Below are 24611 nucleotides of genomic sequence, written 5' to 3'. Positions count from 1 at the left end.
AAATATCAGTAATTATTACACCTGCTACTAGGTCTTATTATTAAATATATTTAAAAGAAGCACATGTTACTATATCATTTTTTTAAAATTTTGGTAAATGCTTTGATTTCCTGTTACACATGTGTAATCATAATTGTATATTATATATATATATGAAATATTTTTAAACGGGTTTTAAAACATAATTCTGAGGAGGAATCAGTAGACCTCTCCACACTGCCAAAGGGGTCCATGGGTCAGACAAGGTTAGGACCGCTGGCCTAATCCACCTCCTTCCAGGTCTCCTGCAGAGCTCCATATTCATGTGGGACCTTAGGTCCCACAGGCGAGGGCCTGGCTTATGCAGAAACAGAACGCTATGCTGGGAAAAACACATGTTAGGAAATGGAATGGGAAGAAGAGGGAAAAAGAGGGGAAGGAAGAAAGGAAATGGGTTTGGGGGGGGCAGGAGGCAGATTTCACCAAAACCCCAAGAAACCCACTCATAGCTGTGGAAAACTCAACCTTTATTATTACCTGCCTAGTGCAGGGGATTAAAATAGCATTGAGCTAGATCCATATATTAGTGTAAAAATCTGTGTCTCTCCCCCCCAAAAAATGTACAAACCCCAAGTGATTATAGAAAAACCAATGTGGCAGCTACCATAGAGATGTCCAACCCCAGGGCCATGGGCCATTGCTCTCTTTCCCCCCTAACCCCAATACTTATTCCACAGAAACATACAGGCTTAGAGAAGTTCTACCTACAACAGGGCAGATGGGAAGTGGGTAGGCTGGCAGGGGTAGGGATCACCCCCAAGTCCAGTGTTTCATAGGATGGAGGAGGGAGGCCAAAGCTGAGGGCAATCCCAGGAGGAGGCACAAGGGAACCCCTTTCTCCCTTTCTTGTCCTCCTCACTCCCCAGATTCTCAGCCAGTGGGGTCCAGTGTGTGACGGAGAGAGAGAGAGGCTGGGGGCAACAGCCTTCTCTCCAGGCACCAGTGTTGTCCAGGGAGGCCCAGGTGCTCCAATGGGCCAGGTCCAGTGTCTGCCCTATATTTTCTCCCACCTCCCCCAAGAGATGGCTAGAGGAGGTCAGAGAGGATCCCATCCACAGGGCCAGCTGGGTGGGTGGCAGGGGCTTTTAAGAGGAGCAGGAAGGGGGCATGAGAGCGTATCTGGGGAAGGGAGGGCGTCAGCTCCCTGGCAGGCCCAGCCCACCTTCAGCCACACTGCCTCTCTCAGAGGTGAAGGGCGGTCAGGAGGGGGAATGGAGTGGGGTGCGCTTAGCTCCTCTTGTTTAGTGCCGCTGGCCTCCCCTGAATCCTCCCTGAGGGAGGGGCGGCTGGGTGTTGTGATTCACACTGTGTTGAGCGCATCTTCTGCCAGGAACCGATGCAGTTGGGAAAAGGGTGGTCGCTGCTCAGGCTCCCGGCTCCAGCACCGAAGCATCAGCTCATACAGGCCCAGTGGGCAGGCTGGGGGCCGGGACAGGTACACCTGCATTGTGGCAGCGTGGATGAAAGGCAGGCAAATGTTCTTTAGTCCCCAAGATGACAGGCTCTGGCCCTCCTGGGCCCCCAGACCCATCTTCCCTCCACTCTGCTCTGACCTGCCGGCCCTGGTCCCGGAAGAACTCCCCCGCGTTCTCGATGACTTGCTCATCGGTGAGCTGCCCAAACGGCTGGGCCCTGCAGAGCATCAGCACCTCCCACAGGGTCACCCCAAAGGCCCACACGTCACTGGCAGTCGTGAACTTCCCCTGGTGCGTGGATAAGGCAACAGAGGCAGAGAAAGGCATCAGTCAACAGAGACCCTCCTCCTCTCCCCACTGGGACCCCACATCCACTCAGCATCATCCTCACACCCACCTGACTCCCTCCCAACCCCCGGCGGTCCACCCTCCTTAGCTGGCCCTCTTTCCCACTAAGCCTGCTCCTCTCCTCTGGCTCTGCCTTCTTTCTTGTGCTCTAGTCCTCTCCTCACCTCTTCCCGATTCTACCCATCCTTCCCCCCATTTTCTGGTCCTGACTCTCCCAACTCAACGCCTTCTATCTCTAGCCTCCTTATCTCTCTTTCTCTCTGCTACCCTGACTCCATCTCTCACACTCACCCTTGGCTCCTGGACCCTTTCCAATCACACCATAACTCTCTGCTTTCTCCAGTCCCTTGAGCCAGAAGGAACCTTATAGAGCACTGGTCCAAACCCTCATTTCAGAGATGAGAACTGCAGTCCAGGGAAGGCAAGTGACTGAACAAGATCCCAGAGCTTAAGTGGCAGTCAGTGCTCCCCTAACCGCCCCTCCCTTCCCGCCTCTCTCAGGGCCTCTCACCATGAGGATGCACTCCCAGGCCATCCACCGGATGGGCAGCACCGCCCGGCCCTGCACACGGTAATAGTCCCCGGCGTAGAGGTTCCGGCTCATGCCAAAGTCGGCGATTTTGATGGTGAAATTCTCCCCAACCAGGCAGTTCCTTGTGGCCAAGTCCCGATGCACAAAGTTGAGTGTGGCCAGATAGCGCATGCCCGAGGCAATCTGGGCCGCCACATGCAGCAGCATCGGGTAGCTGAGTGTAGAAGCCGACACCCGCGGGTCATAGGGGCAGCCCTAGACTCGCCCCCACCTCACAGATTCCTGGGAGATGAAGGAGAGCCCTCTTCCCAGGACTGGGTTACCCTCCTCCTGGTGCACAGATGGAAAGTCCTGGTGGAGGCCAGCGGGTAGATGCCCAATCAACCTTTCTTTAGCTCATCCGACCCCAGGAAGCTACCGCTTTTGTTATGCTCCACAATCTGGACTCAGGGACAGTGAGGGCGAGAGAGCACAGGGAAGTTCCTGACAGGGTCCAAGTCCCTTCACCACCCTCATTGTCATAATCTCCAGCCTTTCTTCCCCTCAAGTTCTAGATGAACGTGGCCACATGTGTCTCATGCCAGGCCCCCTCCCGGAACCTCTACCTGCCTGCCCACCCCACGTTCCCCCTTTCCCTCTAAGCTGGAGTGAGGGGAATGGAGGAGACCCCCTTGTGTACCTGATGGTGGGCCCCTGGGCCGCCTCCCCATCTCTGTCCTCCTCCACCGCCTTGTCCTCTAGCTGGTGGGCACTGAGGAACTGGTTGAGGTCGCCATTCTCCATGTAATCAGTTATCATGCAGAGGGGGTCGTCCTGCACACACACGCCCAGGAGCCGGATGATGTTTGGGTCCTTTAGCCTCGACATGATCTTCACCTCCTTCAGGAAATCATTCCTGGAGAAGCAGGGAGAAGGTGGTGGGATGCCGAGGGGCTGACCTGCAGCTTCCCTCCAGCTCCCACAAACCAGTGCCCCACTCCCTGACCTCTACTCACTAGTCCCCAGACACTCCCCCACTGTTGGTCTCCACCATGTTTCTCTCTAGATCGCTCCCCTCTCTTCATGGCCTCCCCCCCTCCCTTCTTCCAGATGCCATCCCTGGTCCTCACCTGGCATTCTTGGTGGCATCTGGCCGTAGGATCTTGACAGCTACAAGTAAAGGGTGTTCCTTGCGCACACTAAGGGGGAAATCAAGACTGACCAGATCTTGAGGGTTCTCTACCTCACACAGGTGCACCTGGAGAAAGAAGGTGATTTGGTAGGGGGTCACAAGGTTCACCAAGGAGACACGGTCAATTGGGACAACACAGATGATGGTTTCCCAGCCAAAGGGGATATCTGGGCATGGCATGAAGAGAGGCAGAGAGAGGCAGACACTGCTGATGGCTGGGCAGGAATCCTTCTTACCTCCCCAAACTGGCCCTCGCCAAGCTTCTCCTTGAAGCGGAGCCTCGACCGAGGGAAATCCACTCTGGGGGGCCCATCCCCAGCTGCCCCTGGGGGCAGCGCGGGCACAGCATAGGTGTTGCCTCCAGTGACACCCTGCAGGGTGACAATGTCAGCCTCGGCGTAATGGGGGACGCTGTTCTGGGGAGGTGGGGGCAGAAGCGGGGCACCCGGCTTCTCCGGCTCCATGTAGTCCCCACTGCAGGCTACAGGATGAGGGAAAAGAAGACAGGACGAGGCATCAGGAACAGCCCCCGAGAGCCACGGTTCTCCACACCCCTGTCTCCCAGAGGCGCCCCGTCTCCCAGGTGGGTGAGAGACTGGGTCTACCCTCCTCTCCTTGGCATTCCACCCGCCAGCCTCAAAACAGAGAAGGCGCCGGCGTGGGTGAGAGCCAGCTGCTACAGAGCTTTCGAGGCAGTGGAGATGGCTGAGCAAAGAATGTCATAAAGTCTTGACCTCTAGGGATCCCAGCACAGTCCAAGACCATGAAAGAAGTCTTGGCTGCAAGTGGAATTCCTCTACCCACCATTGGAAGAAGGATGGTCCCAGCCATCCGGTCACCCTCCAATTTCCAAACCCATGACCCACTCACCGCCAGCCACTGCCATTCACGTAGCCGTTCTACCGGTTGCTTTCATCCTTTCATCCTCCCTGCCATGGTTACCCAAGCCCTCCCTGACCCAACATACCAAGCTCAAAGACAAGCAGAGACAGGGGCACACAGAGGGAGAGGAAAACAATTCCTCACAGCCCGCGCAACATGGAGTCTACAGACAGAGGAGAGGAAGCAGAGCTGTCCCCCCTTGGCCCTGGGGAAGGGGTGACGAGAAGAAGGTAACACAGAAGGGAAGAGCAGACAGGAAGGGCGGGGGCGTGAGCAGAGAGAGGACATGTTGGGGGAGAGGGCAAGCACTGGGGGAGAGGCCCTCCTTGCAGCTCTAGAGAGAGGGGAGAGTGAAGGAAGGGTTGTAAGAGAGCCTGGAGCCACCATAGCAACCTCCTCTCCGGCTCTGGAGAGCTCAAGAGATGGGGTGGAACAGGAGGAGGGGAACAGAGCTGAGAACCAGCGAGCTTTCTACTCCTCAGCTCAAGGGGGAGGCCTTAAAAAGGAGCCAGCAGCAGCAGAGGAGAGCTAAGGGCACAAGAGCTTCCTCCTTGGGAGCTCAGGAGAGCAGAAGAGGCCACAGTGGGGAGAGGAGGGAGTGCAAGGTGTGAGGACTTTTCCCTGCCCCATAGAGGTACGGGGAGCCTGGCGGAGACTAGGGGCAGAGGGGCTTACCCTGGGTGTTGGTGGGTTTGGCCCAGGCGGGTGTGGGGGGGCCCGGGCCTCGAGGGGGGCGGGCGTAAGTGGCCAGAAGGAGACGGTAGGCTGGATTGGAGAGCAGCAACGCTGTCGGGAGAAGGAGGGGGGGAAACACGGGGAAGGGATGAGACTCAAGGCTAGACAGACAGGGAGACACAGAATAGGGCAACACTAGGGCTGATGAGAACGAACGTACTAAGAGACAGAAATGGAATAAAACAAGCATCTGGAGAGTGCTGGATAACTGGATGGATAGGTGATAGATGGACGAACAGATGATGGATGGATGATGAATGATTGGATGGATGGATAGTGAATGCATGGATAGATGATGGATGGACAAACAGATGATGGATGGACGATGGATGGATGAATGGACATATGAATTTATATGGATGGATGAACAAACAGATGGATGAATGATGAATGGATACATAAATATAGGTAGATGGATGGAATGAACATGGTGAGTCTAGGAGAGAGGGGAGGAGCCAGAAAGACACAATGAGAGGGCACAACAGAGATGAGAGAGGGAAGTGTGTGGGACACAGAAACAAGATGAGAGCACTGGGGACTGTGCGTAATGCATGGAAAATTCCTGAGGGAGATTATATGGTAAGGACATGGAGTAATGTAGAAGGCTGTGACCAGGGACACAGAAATAAGAAAATGAGTTGAAACTGGGGAAGACAGTAAAAGAAAGGAATGGTAAAGGAGAGGAAAAAGGATACACTGAGAAGACAGGCAGAGGACGGAGGTGGGACTGGAACAAGGAAGGTCTTACCAGAGCCGTTGGGGACACTGGGAGCAGAGTGGGGCGGATTCCCACGAGGCCGGGGCTCCTGGTAAGGGGGTGGTTCTCGAGGGCCTGGGCGGTTGTTGATGAGGATGGTGTCCCCAGGGACAGAGAGGTGAACCGTCAGCTCCTCTTCTAACACCCGACGCTCGGCCTTGTCATGGGGAACGGGAAATATTAAGTGCAGCTACCGCTCGGCGCACACTTCCCAGCTCTTGGTTAAATCCTACACCCGTGTTCCCTCCTTCAGTCCTCACAAAGTCCTGTAGTCGTATGTACTACTAACTCATCTTTCAGGTAAAGAAAGACTCAAGGGCATTTAAGTGGGTTCCCTGATGTCCCACAATGGGATTCCAACCCAAATCCTACCAGTTCATAACTATTAACTGTAACGTGTATCCCCACCACTGGACTCTGGCCTGGAAGACATGGGCTTAGGGTGTGCCGCACTTCTTCCAGTCGCTCCTCTAGCTCCACTCGCCACCTTCTCCCGCTGGGCTTCTGCCCCAATAGGTCGATCAATGTGGACTGCGTCAACGGGCTGGGTCTGGCTTGGCCAGATAGGAGCCCCAGCAGGAGTTTGGAGGGCAGACAGGAAGTGAGGTCAGGGTGTTTATTCTCCCAGCCCCTCCCCAAGGGATGGACCCAGGTGAGCTGCATCCTGGAACCAAAGTCCATTGCCCCTCTCAGGCGCCCTCTCCACACACTCCTCCTAGATTCCTCCCGCCTTCCAGTAACTGCCTCCTTCTCTCACCCCACAGACCCAGGGATGGTACCCGCTCTGCAGTGACCAGGCCTGGGGAACTGCACTGCTTCTCGTGATGTACGTACACCCTGCCCACATCTTTCTACGTGGTCTCCTTACTAAGCCTCCCTCAAATTATTCTCATCCGACCGTGCTCTATGGTCCCTGCTGGATCCTAACTAAGGCAGGAGTCCCAACACACGCTGGCCTCACTCTCCACGCCCACATCCTGCCCATCCCTCCCCACGCTGCCCCACCCCCAGTAGCCCAAGGGTCCCCACGCCACTCTGCCCACCTTGCTGAGGAGCTTGCGCCAGTGCAGGCGCCACAGCATGAGGGCGATGATGAGCAGCAGCAGGAGGATGATGGCCACCAGGCAGCCAATGAGGATGGCGGTCGGGCTCCCCTCGGCCTTGGCCACAGGCTGCTGGCCCCTGGGCTCCAGCTCTGGTGGAGGCAGAAGGGTCAGGACCACGGGTGGCTTCCCACCCAGGCTGAGGGGGCCCAGGGAGGACTGGTGACACAGGACCCACATACCCTGGCGGGGGCCCCAGGTCAGCTCACCCAAGCTGCTGAAGTTGGTGGGAGGTGGGCCGGGTGGCCACCAGGGGGCTGGTGCGAAGGTGCCCCCCAAAGCCAGGGAGGAGTCATTCACAACATCTGGGGAGAAGGAAGAAAAAAGGGGAGGTCAGATAGGGAGGAGGCGACGAAAGGGAGGCACGCATGCATGAGACCGAGGGAATTCTATTATTGGGTGGGGAGTAAAAGCAGGGCTGATACTCAGTATATGTACCAACCAACCAGGATAGGCGGTGGGACAGGATCCTGGAGGGTCCTGGACGGTTGTGGCGGTGCTGGATGTTAATCTTTTAGTTGCTGGATTGTGGGGAGAAGCGGGACTCCTGAGGAGAGCCCGGGGTGCGGGGGGATCCTGGCTGTCAGGAGGCTTAGAGAAGAGGCTATTTCTCAACCAGCACAGAATATTTCAATATTTTAACAACCACAGTCATACTGCTCAACATCAGTCGTGAGTGAGGGGCTCATAAACGAAAGACTGAGACAGGCAGGGGGAAAGGGGGAGGGAAGTGTTCAAATTATTTAGGGCAGCCTTACTTGTAAAGTCTCACTGGTGCCGGGAGTGGTTATTCGAGGGCACTATGGGTTAGTAATCCCAGAGGCTGGGAACTGGGCAGAGACCAGGGGCTTACCAGAGATGAAGGAGATTTCGCTGAAGAGTAACCACGGCCCAGCAAAGAGGAAGCGACACTGCAGAAAGCGGCCCACTCGGCCGCCCAGGGGCACTGACACAGTCCGGGCTCTGGGGTCCCCCAGGCTGCCCCCCAGGGCATGGCGCACGGGCTCCCCCTCCCAGGCCATGGCAGGGCCCCTCTTGAAGCGACACTCCACCCCGCCAGGCAGGCGGGCTCCCAGCGTGTGCATGTTGTTACAGTGGACCTGGGGGAAGGAAGGAAGGACACAAGGTCAAGTCCAGGAGAGCCCGAGCGAGCACCCCAGGGCACTCACCCTGGTCCCAGAGCCCTCCCTGGGAGTTGGCCGCACTTAACCTGCATGGCATTGAAGGTCCTCAGCCGGTCAAACTCAAACTCCATCTCCACGTAGCCGCTGGGGAAGCTGTGATTGCTCCATCCCACATAGTCATAGCCTGGCCAGACCCGCAGCTCCTGGCTCTTCCTAAAGTCATCCAGCCCCACCACGCCATCTGCCAGCTGGCCCAGACCTCCGTACTGCAGCCTGGAGAGGAGGGGAGCCGAGGAAGAAGAGGGTGGAAGAGAAGAAAGTGTCACCTATCTGGGTGCTCTACAACCCCCATCCTCCAGTGGCCTGGCCAGCGTAGCCCAGCAACCCCCATCCCGCCCCAACCTCACACAGCTCTCTCTTACCCCCACCCAGGACTCTCTAGGGCACCTTGAAGTCACATGCTATACAAAGGCACCGCCCCTAAGGGACACCGCTCAACCTACGATGTATTTATTGTGACAATTTGCAACAGATTTAAGTGTCTTAGCAGAGGCAGGCCTTTCTCTAATTCGCACAAAGGGTCACATTAGCTAGTGGTCACCGTGCTATCCCTCAATCCTGGTCCTGTCCCTTGAGCCCCACCTAAGCCATCGCTCTCTGCAGTTCTTCCCTCTCGCTGCCCAGACAACCCCCTCCCCCACCCACTCCATCCACTCTCCCACCCCAGGCTCCATGTCCTGCGGGGCCCGCTTCTTTCACCCGCCAACGGTGTGTGTGGTGTGTCCATCGTAGGTGGAGTCGTTGAGGTGCACAGCCTCAGATAAGTACATCGTCTGCCCCACAGGGGCCATGTAAGACAGGAGTCCATCTGGGGCAGGGGGAGGAGGGGCGTTAGGGGCACGGAGCCTCCATCCCCCACCCCTGCATCAGGCCTGGGCAGGTTTCAGGTCCCTCTCTCGTAACCCCTCCACAGGCCGCTGGCATGGAGGAGGCAATGCTGGCCAGTCCCCTCCTCACTCAGAGTGACAGATTCCCAACAGGACAGAGGATCCTGGATGCCCCTCTCCCCCATTCCCACTCCCCAGTCCCCAGGACAGGAATGAATCCTCAGGGGTCTGAATGACTCACCCTTCCAGAGGCAGCCATAGAGCTCCACCCGTAGACAGACGCTCATGACTCGGTCCGCCCGGGGATAGAAGCGAACCAGTCGGGCCACCATGGGGGGCCCAAGGTCCTTCAGCACCACTCCCCCAGGATCCTCATTACCTAAGATCACCTGTGGGCCAGGATGCAGGGGTGGATGGGGGAGGAAGGCTCCAGATCGGATGTAATTTCCCAGCCACCAGCTGCTCCCTGGCCCAGCCCACAATGGCCACAAAGAGACCCATGAAGGGTGGCACTGAGCACCCGAGGCATGGAGTACAGCCAGGCATTTGTAAGACAAGGGGCTGCAGCAGAGCCCTGACACCTCTCTGGGCCTGATGGTCTGCCCTGACCTCTAAGTCTCGCATCCTGTTGTGCCCAGATTCTCTCCAGTCCCTCACGGCTCTGCACCCCTGCTCTGGCTTCCCCTCTTCCTTCACCCATTCCCTCTGTTCACTCAGCAGATGCTGGCTGAGCACCCACTCTGCACCAGCCAGGCACATTCCTGGGGGTGAGCATCAGTCCCTCTCCTGTAGGACAGTCCAGTAGGAGAAACAGCTGTGACAAACAAGAGGCAGCTGGGGGTGGGGAGTCAGAAAAGGCTCTATGAGGAGGTGATACCTTCGGGGAGAACTGAATGGAGGGAGGAGAGCCTGTGGACAGCTCGGGGAGGAGCTTTCCAGGCACAGAGAACAGCAGGTGCAGGTGTCCTGAGGCTGTGGGGTGAGCCCTAGCATGTACCAGGAACAGCAAGAAAACCAGCATGGCCCGGGTGGAGCGAGAATGGGGAGAGGGGTAAGGGATGTGGACAGGAGCCGGCACAGGCTAAGCTTCTGCACCCACAAAGGACCTCAGCTTTTGTTCTGGCAGCAGGAAAGCCAGCAGAGGGCTGTGAGCCAGGTGTGAGGCATCTGCTTTGCATTTTCTCAGGTACCCTAGATGTAGCCTCCAGGTGGAGATTTGACTTCAGGAGAGAAAGAAGCAAGGAGAACAGTTTGGAGACTACTGCATTCATCTAGCTGGGGATGGTGGGGGCCTGGCCTAGGGGTAGAGGTGGAGGTGGTAAGAAGTGGGCAGATTCAGGAAATATCATGGAGGTGGAACAGACTGGCCTTGCTGATGCTTTGGAAGTAGGAGGTGGGAGAAAAAGAGGAATCAGGGATATCATCTTAGCTTATGGTGGTACCATTTCCTGAGCTGGAGAATGCTGGGGGAGGAGCAGGTCTGGGATGAGAATGGGGCTCAAGTTCAGCTTGAGAACTTTATGGTAAGTTTGAGTTGACCATAATACATCTAGGTGGAAAGTGGTCAGGTTTGCAACACTAGATGGAGCTCAGGGGAGATGTCTGGGCTAGAGAGGGCGTACACTGCAGAGTCATCAGTGGATAGGTGGTACAGCGGGGGGACAGAGGAGAGCCAGCCTTCCCTGGGCACTGTCGCTGCCAGCCTCACCTCCTGGCCCCAGCGGTCCCTCCAATCCATCCAGCGGTGGCCGTCCCGGGAGTAGCGCAGCCGGTAGCTGGGGGAGAACTCCTTGCCCAGGCCCCCTGCGTGCCGCCCCTGGGTGCCCACCAGCGCCACCAGGTGCAGCCGCCGCAGGTCCACCTGCAGGTACTCCTCCTCCTTGGGAAACACCGGCACCGCAGGGCACCATGCCCCATCTCCATCGCTGCTTTCCAGCCTGGGAGGGCGCAGGAAGTCACAGGGAACATCTGGCCGTAGGTCTGCCTCTGTCTCCAGTATTTAACACCCCCGCCCAGTACTATGGGGGGCTTCATTGGCATCGACCCTCTCAGAAGCCTCTTGGCTTGGGCAGAGTGTCGGAAGGGCAAGTAGAGTCCCCAGGGGTTCCCTCCGGGACAGCCCAGGTGTGCCAGCTACCTGCTGTGGCGAGCCGCAGTGGAGTCTGACCAGGAGCTGGAAGCAGAGATGTCACCATCCGGGATGGTCCGGTCCTGCATGCCCAGGGCATAGCGGCACTTGGCTGGGTGAACACAGGCATACGGAGGGTCAAAGCTCCCAACTCGGTCTCCCAAGCCCCATCCCTCAGGGACCCAAGAGCCAGTCTCCTCACCAGGGTCAAAATGTCCCTTCATGTCAGCATCTCCTGTTGCCACCAAGAGCAGCAGCAGCAGCAGTAGAAATGAGAGGGCCCCTGGCCCCATTGCTCTTGATCCCTTGGGCCTACGGGGGTGGGGGCAACATCTCTGCAGGGGACATAATGAGGGGGGAGGTTAGTTAAAGGGCAGTCAAGGAGACTGGCTCACAGCCAATAATGAAGAGACAGGATGGGCTGCTTTGGGGATAATAGCAGTGAAATGACAACAACAGTCACCGTTTAACAGCATCAGCTATATTTTTAGAATGCTTCCCATGTGCCAGACACCGAGCTAAATTCTGGTCCCCTCCCCACCTAGGAGACCAGAATTCTAAGCGAAGCGGGGGACCCCAGCAACCTTCCAATCTCAGTGTCCTCTGTAGCCCTGCTGGCCCCCGACCCAGCAGCCTCAGCCACACCTGGGAGCTTGGGAGAAATGCAGAATCTCAGGTCCCAACCTAGACCTGCTGAATCAGTCTGCATTTTAACACAATCACCAGGTGACCTGTGCCTATGAAAGCGTGAGAATCCCTGCTTTTTTTCTCCCTCACTGGGCCCCTGGCAGCTTGCCCCCTGAAAACCATTCCAACTACAACTCCCTATGAACCCAGGTATCTACCCTCCCCAGCCTTAACCCCAGCCCCAGCCCCAGCCCCAGGAAAATCGATCCTGACCTGTCTTCTTCCCAGCAGAGGTCTGCTCTGAGTTCTCCAGGCCCTGGAATCCTTTGGGATCCCTAGTGCCACCCCTCAAACCCTGATCCTCTCTGCCATCAGGTCCAAAGTATTCCATCCCCTCTCCCTGCTCTGCCTTCCCTTCCTAAGACCTCGACATCCTATCCCCCCAGTTCCCAGTTTCTGAAGGGGGCTGCTTCAGAAGGAAGAGCCCAGGGCTGAGGAAAAGGCTGAGTTGCCTTGGAGATGAGGGCGGATCTAAAGACGGGGAAGCCAGGTCACCCCAGGAGGTAGGAGGAGTGGGGGGATACTCCCCCATCCCTTTGTCCTCCTCCAGCTGCTCCCACAATGCTCTAGGGCAGGAATGTAAGAGGCAGCTGAGACCCCACAGCTCCAAAGCAGCAGCTGAGGGGGCTGACTGAGTTATGGGGGGACCCAGGTATCAAAGGAGAGCTGGAACCGGAAGCATCACGCCTGGTCCCTTGGGGGTCTGGGAGCTGGCACAGGGGAGCAAGCTGCCGGAGCCCCAGGCAGCCGGCCTGGAATTCCTGGGTGCTGCTCTCCACCCCCACCTCTCTCGGGAACAGCAGGGCCCTTGTTCCCCTGGGTAACCTTCATGCCTATCCCAGATGAGTCATCAGAGCCAGACGGAGCAAGCAAGAGGAGCCCGGGGCAGACATACAAAGACAGGCAGAAGATAGAAGGCAGGGGGAGACAGGGCGAGAAACACAAAGCAAGAGGTAAACAGAGCGGGCTTCGAAGCGCAGGGCACAGAGCCAAGCAGAGAAACACAGAGAGAGACGTCTGGGGCAATCTGTTCGCTGACACCCTGTCACCCCATTTCTCTCCACTGGGTCACAAACACCAAGGACAGGCCCAGAAGACCTACCCCAACCCCACTACAATCAATCAGTCAATCAGGCCCCCCATGTGCCGCCCCAGGGTGCAGCAGGAGGCTGGAAGCCAGGGGCTGGAACACTCTGCCACAAGCCCTTCGCTCTCTTCTCCCAACCCCCAACCCTCACCCCAGACAACACTCACACAGCTCTGTACACATGTGCACGCACACACACACAACTGTCTTACAGACTTTCAGAGACAGACACATGTGACATCCTCATAAATCCATTACACACACAGACTCCCCAGCCAAGGCAAACACGGACGGACACTCAAGCACACATCACCTCCATCCACACCTCGGCATTCTTTCAAGTTCAATCCCATCACTTAGTTAATAGTCACCTTCAGACACCTGTGAACATGAAATGACAAACATGCTCCTACAGAGGACAGTGTGAGACACACACTCAGGTCCTCAGGCACAGGATCCCAAGAGAACTGGGGCCCACCCCTAATACTCAAGGTGACCAAGCCAGAGGGAAGTCAAGAGAGTGGGGAACAGAAGGAAACTTGGGTGGCTGGAGTGACCAAAAAAAAAGTCATTTCTCTATTTTCCCATATGCTCAGCTTTCATCTCCACTGTACCACTCAATTCTGTACACACTATGTACCCTCAGCAACAGTGAGTCTGAGCACCAGACTCTGGCTGGGGGTAGAGGTGCTGGAAAGGAATGTCCAGCCAGCAGGGGACCTGTAGGGTGAAGGCTGGAGAGAAGGGAGTGGGGGAGGGTCACTGAGGATGGTGCTCCCTGGGCAATGACAGTAACTCCTGGCAGAACTAACTGACCATCCAACCGTGGATGAACGACTGTCACTGACAGGTTATGGTGTCAGGCCCTCTCTCTGCTGGGCTGAGGCCAGGCTGCCCAACTGGGAGCTGGCTGGATGGAGGCTTAACAGTTGGTAGATGCCCGCAGAGACTGGCCAAGTAGGAGGACAGGCCCACTTCTCCAGGAGGCCGGGAGATGATTCAGTAGGACCACATATGAGCACCTGTCTTCCTGGGGTTCAGTTCCTCCATACTGGGTAAAGGGGGTCCTTCCTCAAGGCTGGAACACACTTTCTCAGAGGTCAGGGGGTTCCCCACCCCCCATTTTTAGACAGTAAACCAGAGCACTGTGGAGGCGGGCAGGGACAGACTTAGCGGCGCTGGACAACTAAGTCCAGTCCGGGAACATCTTGCCTCCCGGCCAGGCCCTCATCCTTCGGCCACCGCGCGTCCCCGGAGCCCCAGGCCGCCGCCCCCGACCCTCCGTCCGCAGGGGTCCTCCCGCCGCTCTTCTGACCTCTCATCGCTCTTCACGGCAGAGCCCGGCGTCCGACCCCGAAGCGGGGCCTCCTTGGTGGCGGCGGGGCGCGCGGAGGGGGAGGCGGAGGGAGCCAAGAGCCGGGAGCGGGAGGCGCCGGCGGGGCTCGGGTGTCGGGAGGCGGCTCCCGAGAGCAGCTGTCGGGGGCCTGTTCCGGGGAGAGGAGCCAGGGCTGGGGCGGCTCGGACCCAGGCGCCGCCTCCCCCTCCCTGCTCCCCCCTCCGCCCGCTCGCCGGGCGCTCGGGCCGCTGCCCTCCCTTCCCCCTCCCGGGCTGAACCGGCCCCGCCGCTCCCACGCCCGGCGCCGCCCTCCCGGCCCCGCGCTCCTCTCTGCCCCGCCACCCCGCATTCCCCCGCGCGCCCCGGCCTCCCCCAGGTAACCGTGCCTCAGTCCCCGCCGCGGGCTCGGCGCTGCGTGCCCATCCCCCTCCACCCGCCCACGGCCCACCCCCCCCCCCAGGATCCCCACAAAGAAGAACGGCCCAAGCAGGGGGCCAGCGGCTAACCGCTCAGGGCCTCCCCCACTCCCAGGCCCCACGAGGGGATGGCCCGCCTCCCTACTCCCCCTTTTCTGGGCTCAGTTCCTGGAGAGGGAGGTGAAGGGGAGCAGCCCCAGGGCACAGGGAAGGAGCACGTTCCCACAGGCCCGGCGCCCGGTCCGGCAGCAGGAGTTTGAATGGGGGAAGGGAGCAGGGCTCACCTGTCCAACCCGGCCTCCTAGACCTACTCTCTTCACACCGCCAACCTTGCTTCTCTCTGGCACCCTCTGAGCCTCTGGTCCTCTACACCCCAACCCAGCCGTAGGAACAGACCCCTCTCTCTACGTCCACCTCCAGTTCCTCCCCATAATTCCACAAGGCCCTCCCCAGTCCTCTCAAGGACCCTGGGGTCCAGACTCCGAGGTCCTGGTTCCCCTGGGCTCCCTGCTCAAAGCCCGGGAGTTCTCTTCAGGGCAGCCAGCTCTGCCCTAGTGGGGTCGGAGGTTCTGACCGCTGGCAAAGATAGGCCCGGACAAGGTGAGTGGTGGGGATGAGGAGGAGGAGAGGGAGGCAAAGAGAAAATCACACACAGACAAAAAGTAACAGTACACGAGACCCAGAGAAGTTGGGTGCAGAGAGACTAGGTACAAACCCAATGTGAGAGAAAGAGAGTGGGAGAGCTGCTGGCTGAGGTGGGCAGGACAGAAGGGCTGTGGTGGGAACTGTGCCACCCCGCTCAGCGCTACCTGGGGCTCCACCACCTCTCTCCACACCCCACACCTACCAATCACCTGCAGGGTAAGGTCTCACGCCACTGCAGATCTCTGCCCCATTGCACCTCACAGTAGATAGATATAAACTCACCCTACGTGCAGTCCCAGACAACAGTCCCAAGAAAGAAACACGAAGTCCCAGACAAGTACACAAAAGCACTGCCAGGAAGAGGCTGGCCCTTAGGAGAGGCCAAGGCACATATGGGCACGTACTCCAACTCACGGGTCAACACACAAACCCTAGGGCGCCCCAACTGCTAAGGGACTCACTAACAGACAGCCCCATGGCCACCCTGAGAATTGCCTCTTCCCACCTTCCCCTCCCACCAAATCCCCAGGGTTCCCCCGGTGCACCTACCCCTCCGGAGAGGGCAGCTGGGGAAGCTGGGCCCGGAGAGGCTGGGTCGGGGGTGGAGCCAGGCCGGGGGTGGGGCCAAGGTTTCCCAAGTAACCTCACCTGGGCGGACTCTCAGCCCCTCCTTCCAGGGGCTGTGCTCCCGGGAAGCCCCGGGCAGGCGGCCCGGCTGAGCTGCAGCCAGACCCCTCAGGGAAGGAGGAACAGCCCCTCACACCCCAGTGGGACATTCCACAGCCCAGGCCCACGCTGACCCCGGCCAGGTGGCATGGCGGTGCCAGACAGAGGGGTCGACTGCGGAGAGTATAAGAAACCATAGACTCCTGAAACCCTTACTCCCTCTTCTCCCCCAGGAGAAATTCCTAGTCGGTGATGCCCACCTCAACCCAGCCCAGAGCTGGAGGAGTGGGAGGGATGCAGGGCTGGGGCCCTGTGGAGTCAAGTGACAGCGGAAAGGGGGCTGGAGCCGGCTGGAATGCCAGGCTCTGAGCCGAGACTCTCAGGGGCCAGAGAGGGAAATCCCAGCCATTCAGGGGCCCCCAGAGTAGTACCAAAGACCTAGTGTATCCAGCCACCCATCCGTGGTCCCCAGAGCCCATCCCACATCTCCTGAATCACTCACAGCTCCAGAGGCCCCCATGTCCTCCTGAGCCCCCAAAGGACCCTCTACCCCTCCCCCATCCGTGTCTTCCAATTCAGGGCTTCCCTCCCCTTCAAGCCAATGGCCTTCTGCTGCCCAGGAAAGAGGAGGAGGAACAGCTGAAAAAATGTGAGGAGAGGCATGTAGAAGAGAGCAGCTTCTAGCCTGCAGACTACTGGGCCACTACAGGGAAGCCCAGCAGGACCAGTGAGAGAGAGGATGGGCCAGATGGGTCCCCCACACAAGCTGCTGTCCCCTTCCTGGGAGATGCAGCTGCCTCTGAGTCAGCAGCTGGGGAGAGTGAGAATCCACTGGGGGGTGGGGGGCAGAGTGAGGGGGTGGACAAGGCCCCGGGTGTGAGTTGGGCCTTGATACCACCAAGTCCACATGGGAAACTGAGGCCCAGGAGCAGGAGGAGGAAGAGATGATACAGCACAGGGAGGAAGACGAGGCAGAGCTCAGCTGTGGGCAGCCTGGGGGATGGAAAGAGATGGGGCCATGGTGATGGAACTCAGAGAGGCAGGAGATAAACTGAGGCTGAGGCAGAGGGGCACTGGGGATCAGACAGAGGAAAGGGATGAGAGGGCACACGGCAAAAGGTGGGAAGTGTGGAGTTTGGGGAAAAGGGCTGGGTGAGCAAGTGAACTGGAGTGGAGACGATGGGGAAAGGGTGGGGGGACACTCAGAGAGGAGGGCAGGAAAGAGAAGGGCCTCAAGGGGATGCCAAACAAGGACAAAGGGGAGAAGAAGCGGTTGGAATGAAACCCAGAGATGGGAGAAGAGGAAGACGGAGGCACGGGGATTGAAACGAAGGGACTGGGGAGAAGAGAAGAGTTAGGGCTGAGAAGGGGAGGGACAGACCAGGGGAGACAGAGGCCCCAACTCCAGAGATTGAAGCAAACCTGCTTCTGAAGGCAGGACACAGAGGCCCCAGACCTCTTGGTTGGTTACTTGGATACATCCTAGTCCTCGGCCCATCTGCCACACCACGGCCCCCAACTCTATTCCCCATCCTTTCCCTCCTCCCCACCCCTCTGGCTCAGGTACACTCCCCTCCTCCCACCACACCTCCAGCCTGGACCGCCCGGTCCCTCCCCAAGAGGGGAGGGCCCAACTCCACTCCCCACTCCTGCCCTCCCTGTTCCCGCTCTCGCTTTCTCCCTCTCACCTCCAGCTCAGGGTTATCCTGGGACCCAGTCCCCCCAGTCTCAGGCCTTTAGGGTTCCGGCTCTGGGGCTGCCAAGGCCGCCTGGCTTTGTCCGCCCATCCGGAGCCCCGGGAGCAGCTGCCCTGGCCAGCTGCGGCGGGCTTCGACGTGACCATGGCAACCCAGCCCGCTCCCCTCGCCGAGCCTCCCGGCCCCCGCAGAGAGGGAGGGAGCAGCAAGGCCAGGGAGAAAGGGAGGGGAGGCGGAGGACTGTGAACCGCAGGGAGACCGCAGACAAAGACCCTAGACAAAGGGAGATGAAGGGAAGCAGCGCGGGAGAAAGCAGCAGCGGCTGGCTGTGGCTGAGAGCTTAGGCAGCAGGCATTAGGTCCTGCTGAGGGGGAGAATCCAGGCAAGAGGGACAAACAGACAGGAGGTGGGAGAAGAGATTAACAGTGGTCCTTAAGAGGTCTCCTTCTGCGTCCTTAACAATTCATTTCTTCCGTCAGGGTTTTGCACTCCGGGGAGAACCAGAATACCGGTTTCCTAGTTGGTGAGTGCCCCCCCCCCCCGCAAGTTGTACCAAAGCATAGGAAGTACCCAAGGCCAAAAGGCACCCTCAGTTTTCCAGAACAATCCCAATTCAAACATATTCTGACCTGTCACCTCTGAAGTACAAATATCATTGTCAGACAATGTACTCCAATTCTTGATTTGGAAAATATGCTTCCCAAAGCCAAAGGGGACTGATTAGGCTTGGAGAAAGTAGGGCCAGGAGGGAGCAGTAACGAGGCCTCACATGAGAGGAAGCAAAGTACCAAAAGATGGCGCTAATAGACCCCCGGGGGTCTGTTGGGATGATAATGTGAGATGGCATACAGGCCCCATTGATGGAAACAACCATCCAAACCCCACTAACGTGATCTCCATCTGTGGCTTTCTCATGTGTCACTTGGGTCCCTGAGTTCCATGTCCCAATTCATTCCACAGTTATGAAGGGTTTGTGCAGGGCAGGGTTCTGACAGTAAGAGCTATGAAGGATACATACAGGAACACAACCCACTCTGGGCATTTACAGTCTAGAGGGGGAGCAAGGCATGTATATGTATATGTGTGTATAAATATGTATGTATGTATGTATATGTATAAATACACATGTGTATGTGTATATGTGTTTGTATATGTATATAATCAGAGAAGACAGCCTTACCCATACTATAGTCAGAGCTGGAAGAGGCTGTGGGAACCCAGAGGAGGGGCAGGCCAGGTCCTCCTGAGTGGGGGCGAGGCAAGATCAAGGACAGCATCATGGAAGAGTTGGAGCTGGAACTGGGTTTTAAGTCAGACAAAGATTTGCAGAAAGGAAGCAAGGCCATTCCTGGCTAATAGCAGGGAGCCGTAAACATGGTTATGTGAGAACGCAGCTGTGGCTGGAAAACAGAGCCTGTATGTGTTAACCCCAGAGAGGCAGAGTGAGGTGGGGTAATCTCATTAGTAGTTTCATTTATTCTGAAGGTGAGGAGGAAGGGCCTTGGGCCTTTGAGCTGGGAAACGCATGATTAGATGGGTGTTATTTTAAAAGTGGTTTCTGGCAGCAGCACGTTGGATACACAGTGCAGAGCAATGGCTGCGGAGGGAGGAGTTCATTCCCCCTTTATCTCGTCCACATCCGCCCGGGGTTTTCCCCCCCGCCCCCGCCCTCCAACCAGCAAAGCCGTGATGAAATGGTGAGATCCTACAGAAAAGCACATGCTCGGTTCTCTCCCGGTGTTTTCACCTATCATTTGATTGTTTCCTTGGGGCCTCTGAGGTGGATGGGGCAGGGCTCTTCTTAAAAAGGGAATCAGGGGCTTCCCTGGTGGCGCAGTGGTTGAGAGTCCGCCTGCCGATGCAGGGGACACGGGTTCATGCCCCGGTCCGGGAAGATCCCATATGCCGCGGAGCGGCTGGGCCCGTGAGCCATGGCCGCTGAGCCTGCGCGTCCGGAGCCTGTGCTCCGCAACGGGAGAGGCCACAACAGTGAGAGGCCCGCGTACCGCAAAAAAAAAAAAAAAAAAAAAAAAAAGGGAATCAGGCCCGGAGAGGTTGTAACTTGCCTTAGATTTGTGGCAAGTTACTGCTTTCCACCCAGGACTTCTATCCGCCTCTCTCTTCCGAAAGGGGGCGGGGGCTAGGAGGGAGATCCAGAACGGCTTCCTGAGTGGCTGGACTAGGCAAAGGCCTGAGCCTCTTGAGTCCTGCCCCCTTGGAAACCGCGCCTTTCTTCAGTCTTTTGTAGGCCCCACGGTCGCTGTAATGAACAGAAAGACCACTGGGGGGCGCTCGCTGCACAGGTGACCAACACTACGATAATTACTGGAGAAAGTGAAAACCTGGAGGGAAGGAGCTTCAAGCCTGGACGTGGAACCGGGGCGGGCAGAGCTCTGGAGAGGCAGCCAGGGAGGGAGAAAAGAGAAAGGCTGAGCGGAAGCTTAGGGTAGCTGCGGGGCTCATTAGTGTGAAATACGCTGACAGTCACATAACAGAAATACTGTTATTTATGGACAGAATCTTAGAATCTTCACTTTCTCTTTTCTATCATTCTTTGCCAAAGCCTGTGGCATTCTCAGCAACCTTTGGCCTCTTCCTGATAAAGGCTGCCGATTACTGAGCCTTGCTAGGTGCCAGGCTCTGCCCTCAGCACTTGCCCAAGTCATCGCATTTGGCCCTCACTGCAGCTCTGGCAGCAGTATTTTGAGATACTTCCACTTTTACAGGGGCAGAAACTGAGGGTCAGAGAAATCAAGTAACTTGCCCACAGACACATACACAGCAATTGGCAGATCTGGAGTTCAAACACAAGTCCTTCTGACTCCAAAGTCAAAGCTGGACTGGAGTGTCTGAGCTATCGTTATTTGTCCAACTCTAGGGATCTGTCATAAATCCTCACCCCTTCCTTTAAAGTCCTTGAAGATCTTGGGACATTGTCCTTAACTCCTCTAACTTCCTTCATCTCCCAAGAATAGTAGTGGTCCAAATTATTCTTGTTTGTACACAATGTACAGAGATTGAACGATGGCTAACAGTTCGCCCAAGGTCACACCAGAAGTCAAGGTCAGTGCTAGGATAGTGTTTCTCAAACTGAGGTTCCATGAATGCTCTGTGAAAGTTATTAAATTCCATGTTTTTGTTTCATTGGTAATTTTTTGGAAAGTATTTTAAGCATGTTCTGGATCCTGTGTAACTGATCTAGGGACCTGCATGTGAGTGCCTGCATTTGTGTTGTGTGTTTACCTACTTGTGGTCAAGTTAGCACTTCTTTAATTGTCTGGCTTGCGTTCGTACCAAGTGAAGTCCAGGGGACACGTACTGACAAAGATTTCTTGATTATTTGAACAGACACAAGTAGGGGGAGAACTGAATCATGCTGGGCACACAGTGGAATATTGTGTCAACTTCAAAAGAGCCAGTTAGGTATTATGTGTTCACGTTGCCAGCACCAACTTCATTTCAGAAAAAACGACACTATTCATCACATCAAATTACTTTTAGTTTAAATTGTCTTTCCACTTTTCTTTGTACTTATTGCAACTTTGTTTTGGGTTTATGACTGCTTACGTACTGAAGCACGAAGCGTTCATAGTTAGCTGTGTTTGCACACATTTGTTATAAAAATAATTTAGGTCAAGTCCATGAGAATTGTATGTCTTCCAAAAGGATCCATACGTTACTCAAGTTCTAGCCCTCAGTGCAGGGCTAAACTCGACCTGGGCCTTCAGGAGTCTCCAAAGGAAACCTGTAGTGTTGGAATCTCTGTTAAAGTCCAAATCCCCACCCTCCCGCAAAGATCCAGCGCAAGGAAGTTAGAGCTGGGGACCTCGGGGCTGCTGAGACTGAGGGAGGGAAGGAGGGGTCACAAAGTGAAGCGGTCATAGGGCAGCACCTGGGGAAAACTCCAAGAAGAATTTACATGACAGAACCAAAAACTGAGGTGAGAGTGTATAGAATGTGAAGGTGTGAGAGAGACCGCAGCAGGATTTAAGTAGAAGGAAAGGTGAATTATAAAAGATGATGTTGGGCAGGTTTATCAGTGAGAATGCTTGTGGCTGCAAGTACCAGAAAAGGCTTAAACAAACAAATGAAAAAAAAAACAGAAGGAAAAAAAAAAGTTCTGGGTGAAGAAGTTTCCTGGGAAAGAAAGGTTCTTGGTTAATTTGGTGGCTTTATGATGTCATCAGGGACCAGCTTCTTTCCAACTTTCTGCTCTCCCATCCTCAGTGTGTCAGGACTCAGTCTCATAGACTTTGGTTGGCTGCCTCAGCTGCAGACACCACATCCCACATCCTCCACAGCAATGTACAGAGGTAGAAAGCTTTTCCCAGAAGTACCCCCGCCGACTCCCCACTAACACCCCCCCCATGTCTCACTGGGCCCAGAGCCCCACTCCTAAATCCATCATGGGAAAAGGAATGGAAATGGTGTGGCTGATTTAAAGCAATCATAGTAATATATCTCTTTCGGCCGTGAAGGGACCGTCTTCTCTGAATATATGGGAGGGCAGCACTGAAACAATAAATAAATAAAATTTGAAAAGCTTTGCCAGCAAGGAAGTAGGGATGGCCGTTTTGTGATGCCAAAAGTGTCCTCTACAAAATGCTTTCATGAGATTGGACAGGCTTTCTTGAAGGGACTTGCCTGCCATGCCGAGGGGTTTGGGTCTTATCCAGTAGGTTCTGGAAAGTGTTTTTAAAAATTGAGTCTGGGCATGATTAGATTTGCATAATGCTATAAAGAATTATATGAAGGCAAAGTGGAATTAGAGGCAGAGGTCCCAGTAATAAGGCTATTTTTTATGTGCTTCTAATTCTAAATCATATACATACTAGGAAACCAGAACTGGTAGATGGCTGGTTAACTTATCATGCCCGCTGAATCACAGGGGCAGCGAAGACCGCCCTCTTGGAGATCTTCCACCGTGAACTTCACAGCTCTTCAGCCATGGGTGGAGCTAAGCTGAGTACAAACAGCAGACTCTTAATGCCTGCCTAGGACCCAGAACCACCCTGTGTGTGTGTGTGGGGGGGGTGATCAGAGGTTGGGGTGGGAGGGGGCTGATAATGTTTTAATCAAAGGAAGCTCACACTAGTGCTAAATTCTGCCACTGTGCTCCTGAAATGGACCACTGTGTCCCATTTAGGGTGTCAAAAGTGATATTTTCGATAATTTTAAGCATCATGCTGTAAACTATACTCCCATCTATGACACATCCATGGGTGTGGGACATCTCATGTGTCTCTCACCTAGACTCCAGGGAACCCACTGGCAAGGGCTTCATAATGACCTGCCCCCTGACCCGAGGGCAATAGTGATACAGACAACATGGCCCATGTCATCCTCTGCACTGCCTGAGTCCTTCCATTCATGAAATAAATAGTCTGCCACCACCACACAACCACATGACCGTCAGCTGAGGCTTGAAGTTCACATCATGTCTCTGGAAAATAGCCTTCAAACTTTGCCTGTCCACTTGCCACTGCCCACAACCAGGGGCCAAATGCAGTGTATTAGTCACCTTCTGGAGGCTTTCCTCCAGCCTCAGCAGGGCTCCCACCTGGAGTGAGGCTTGTGCTTCATGAAAACCCTGGTCTGAGGAGTAGGGGTTGGAGGTGGGAGGTGGAGGAAGAAACTTTTCTGCAGAGATCTATCCTCCCCATCATGGAATCAGCCATTTAATTTATTGAACTGACGTCATAACATGAGTTCCAAAACATTCTACATACAAACAGAGTGAAATTTTTCAAACTGTGAAAGAATCTCTCACTTGATAAAAGAATCACATGAGGGACTTCCCTGGTGGTGCAGTGGTTAAGAACACGGGTTCGAGCCCTGGTCCAGGAAGATCCCACGTGCCACGGAGCAACTAAGCCACAACTACTGAGCCTGGGCTCTAGAGCCCATGAGCCACAACTACTGAAGCCCATGTGCCTAGAGGCCATCCTCCGCAACAAAGAGAAGCCACCACAATGAGGACCCCACGCACTGCAACGAAGAGTAGCCCCCGCTCGCCGCAACTAGAGAAAGCCCGTGCACAGCAACGAAGACCCAACACAGCCAAAGATAAATAAATTAATTAATTAATTTTAAAAAGAAAAGAGGGGGCTTCCCTGGTGGCACAGTGGTTAAGACTCCACACTCCCAATGCAGGGGGCCCGGGGTTCAGTCCCTGGTCCGGGAACTAGATTCCCACATGCATGCAGCAACTAAGAGTTCGCATGCCACAAATAAGGAGCTGGCGAGCTGCAACTAAGGCGCCTGCCTACCGCAAGTGAGGAGCCAGTGAGCCACAACTGAGGAGCCCACCTCCTGCAACTAAGACCCAGCGTAACCAAATGGATAAATAAATAAATAAATATTTTTTAAAAAATAGAGACTTGGGCTTCCCTGGTTGCACAGTGGTTAAGAATCCGCCTGCCAATGCAGGAGACATGGGTTCGAGCCCTGTTCCGGGAAGATCCCACATGCTGCAGAGCAACTGAGCCCGTGTGCCGCAACTACTGAGGCTGAGCTCTAGAGCCTGCAAGCCACAACTACTGAGCCTGCGTGCCACAACTACTGAAGCCTGCACACCTAGAGCCCATGCTCCGCAATAAGAGAAGCCACCGCAGTGAGAAGCCCGCGCACCGCAACGAAGAATAGCCCCTACTCACCACAACTAGAGAAAGCCCATGCGTAGCAATGAAGACCCAACGCAGCCAAAAATAAATAAATTTTTAAAAAAGGATTTGAGGGCTTCCCTGGTGGTGCAGTGGTTGAGAGTCCGCCTGCCGATGCAGGGGACGCGGGTTCGTGCCCCGGTCCGGGAAGATCCCACATGCCGCGGAGCGGCTGGGCCCGTGAGCCATGGCCGCTGGGCCTGCGCGTCTGGAGCCTGTGCTCCGCAACGGGAGAGGCCACAACAGTGAGAGGCCCGCGTACCGCAAAAAAAACCAAAAAAATCAAAAAAAGGA

The 24611-nt window shown here is 55.8% G+C and overlaps 1 protein-coding gene across 4 annotated transcripts; it reads right to left on the bottom strand.

The window, feature by feature from the left end:
- Positions 1 to 410: 410 nt before the first annotated feature.
- Positions 411 to 15884, bottom strand: DDR1 (discoidin domain receptor tyrosine kinase 1). Of its 4 annotated transcripts, none has more exons than XM_082663951.1 (18): positions 15842 to 15884; positions 11324 to 11456; positions 11131 to 11233; positions 10702 to 10930; positions 9235 to 9382; positions 8866 to 8974; positions 8193 to 8379; positions 7836 to 8082; positions 7192 to 7287; positions 6923 to 7074; positions 5871 to 6036; positions 5063 to 5173; positions 3742 to 3986; positions 3444 to 3571; positions 3014 to 3229; positions 2314 to 2548; positions 1593 to 1742; positions 411 to 1480 (listed from the first exon to the last, which is right to left on the bottom strand). In XM_082663951.1, the coding sequence occupies exons 2-18, from the start codon at positions 11412 to 11414 to the stop codon at positions 1340 to 1342; spliced, it is 2754 nt and encodes a 917-aa protein (XP_082520077.1). In that variant the 5' UTR covers positions 11415 to 11456; positions 15842 to 15884; the 3' UTR covers positions 411 to 1339. The 4 variants fall into 4 exon arrangements, with proteins under 4 accessions (XP_082520077.1, XP_082520076.1, XP_082520079.1 ...); XM_082663950.1 differs by lacking the exon at positions 15842 to 15884 and adding an exon at positions 14211 to 14387; XM_082663953.1 differs by lacking the exon at positions 5063 to 5173.
- Between the last annotated feature and the right edge of the window lie 8727 nt (positions 15885 to 24611).

This window comes from Grampus griseus (genome assembly GCF_964374135.1).
Source record: "Grampus griseus genome assembly, chromosome: 10".
In the NCBI taxonomy this organism is placed as follows: domain Eukaryota; kingdom Metazoa; phylum Chordata; class Mammalia; order Artiodactyla; family Delphinidae; genus Grampus; species Grampus griseus.
The sequence above is the reverse complement of the archived record's forward strand: the minus strand, read 5'-3'. Positions and strand labels throughout refer to the sequence as shown.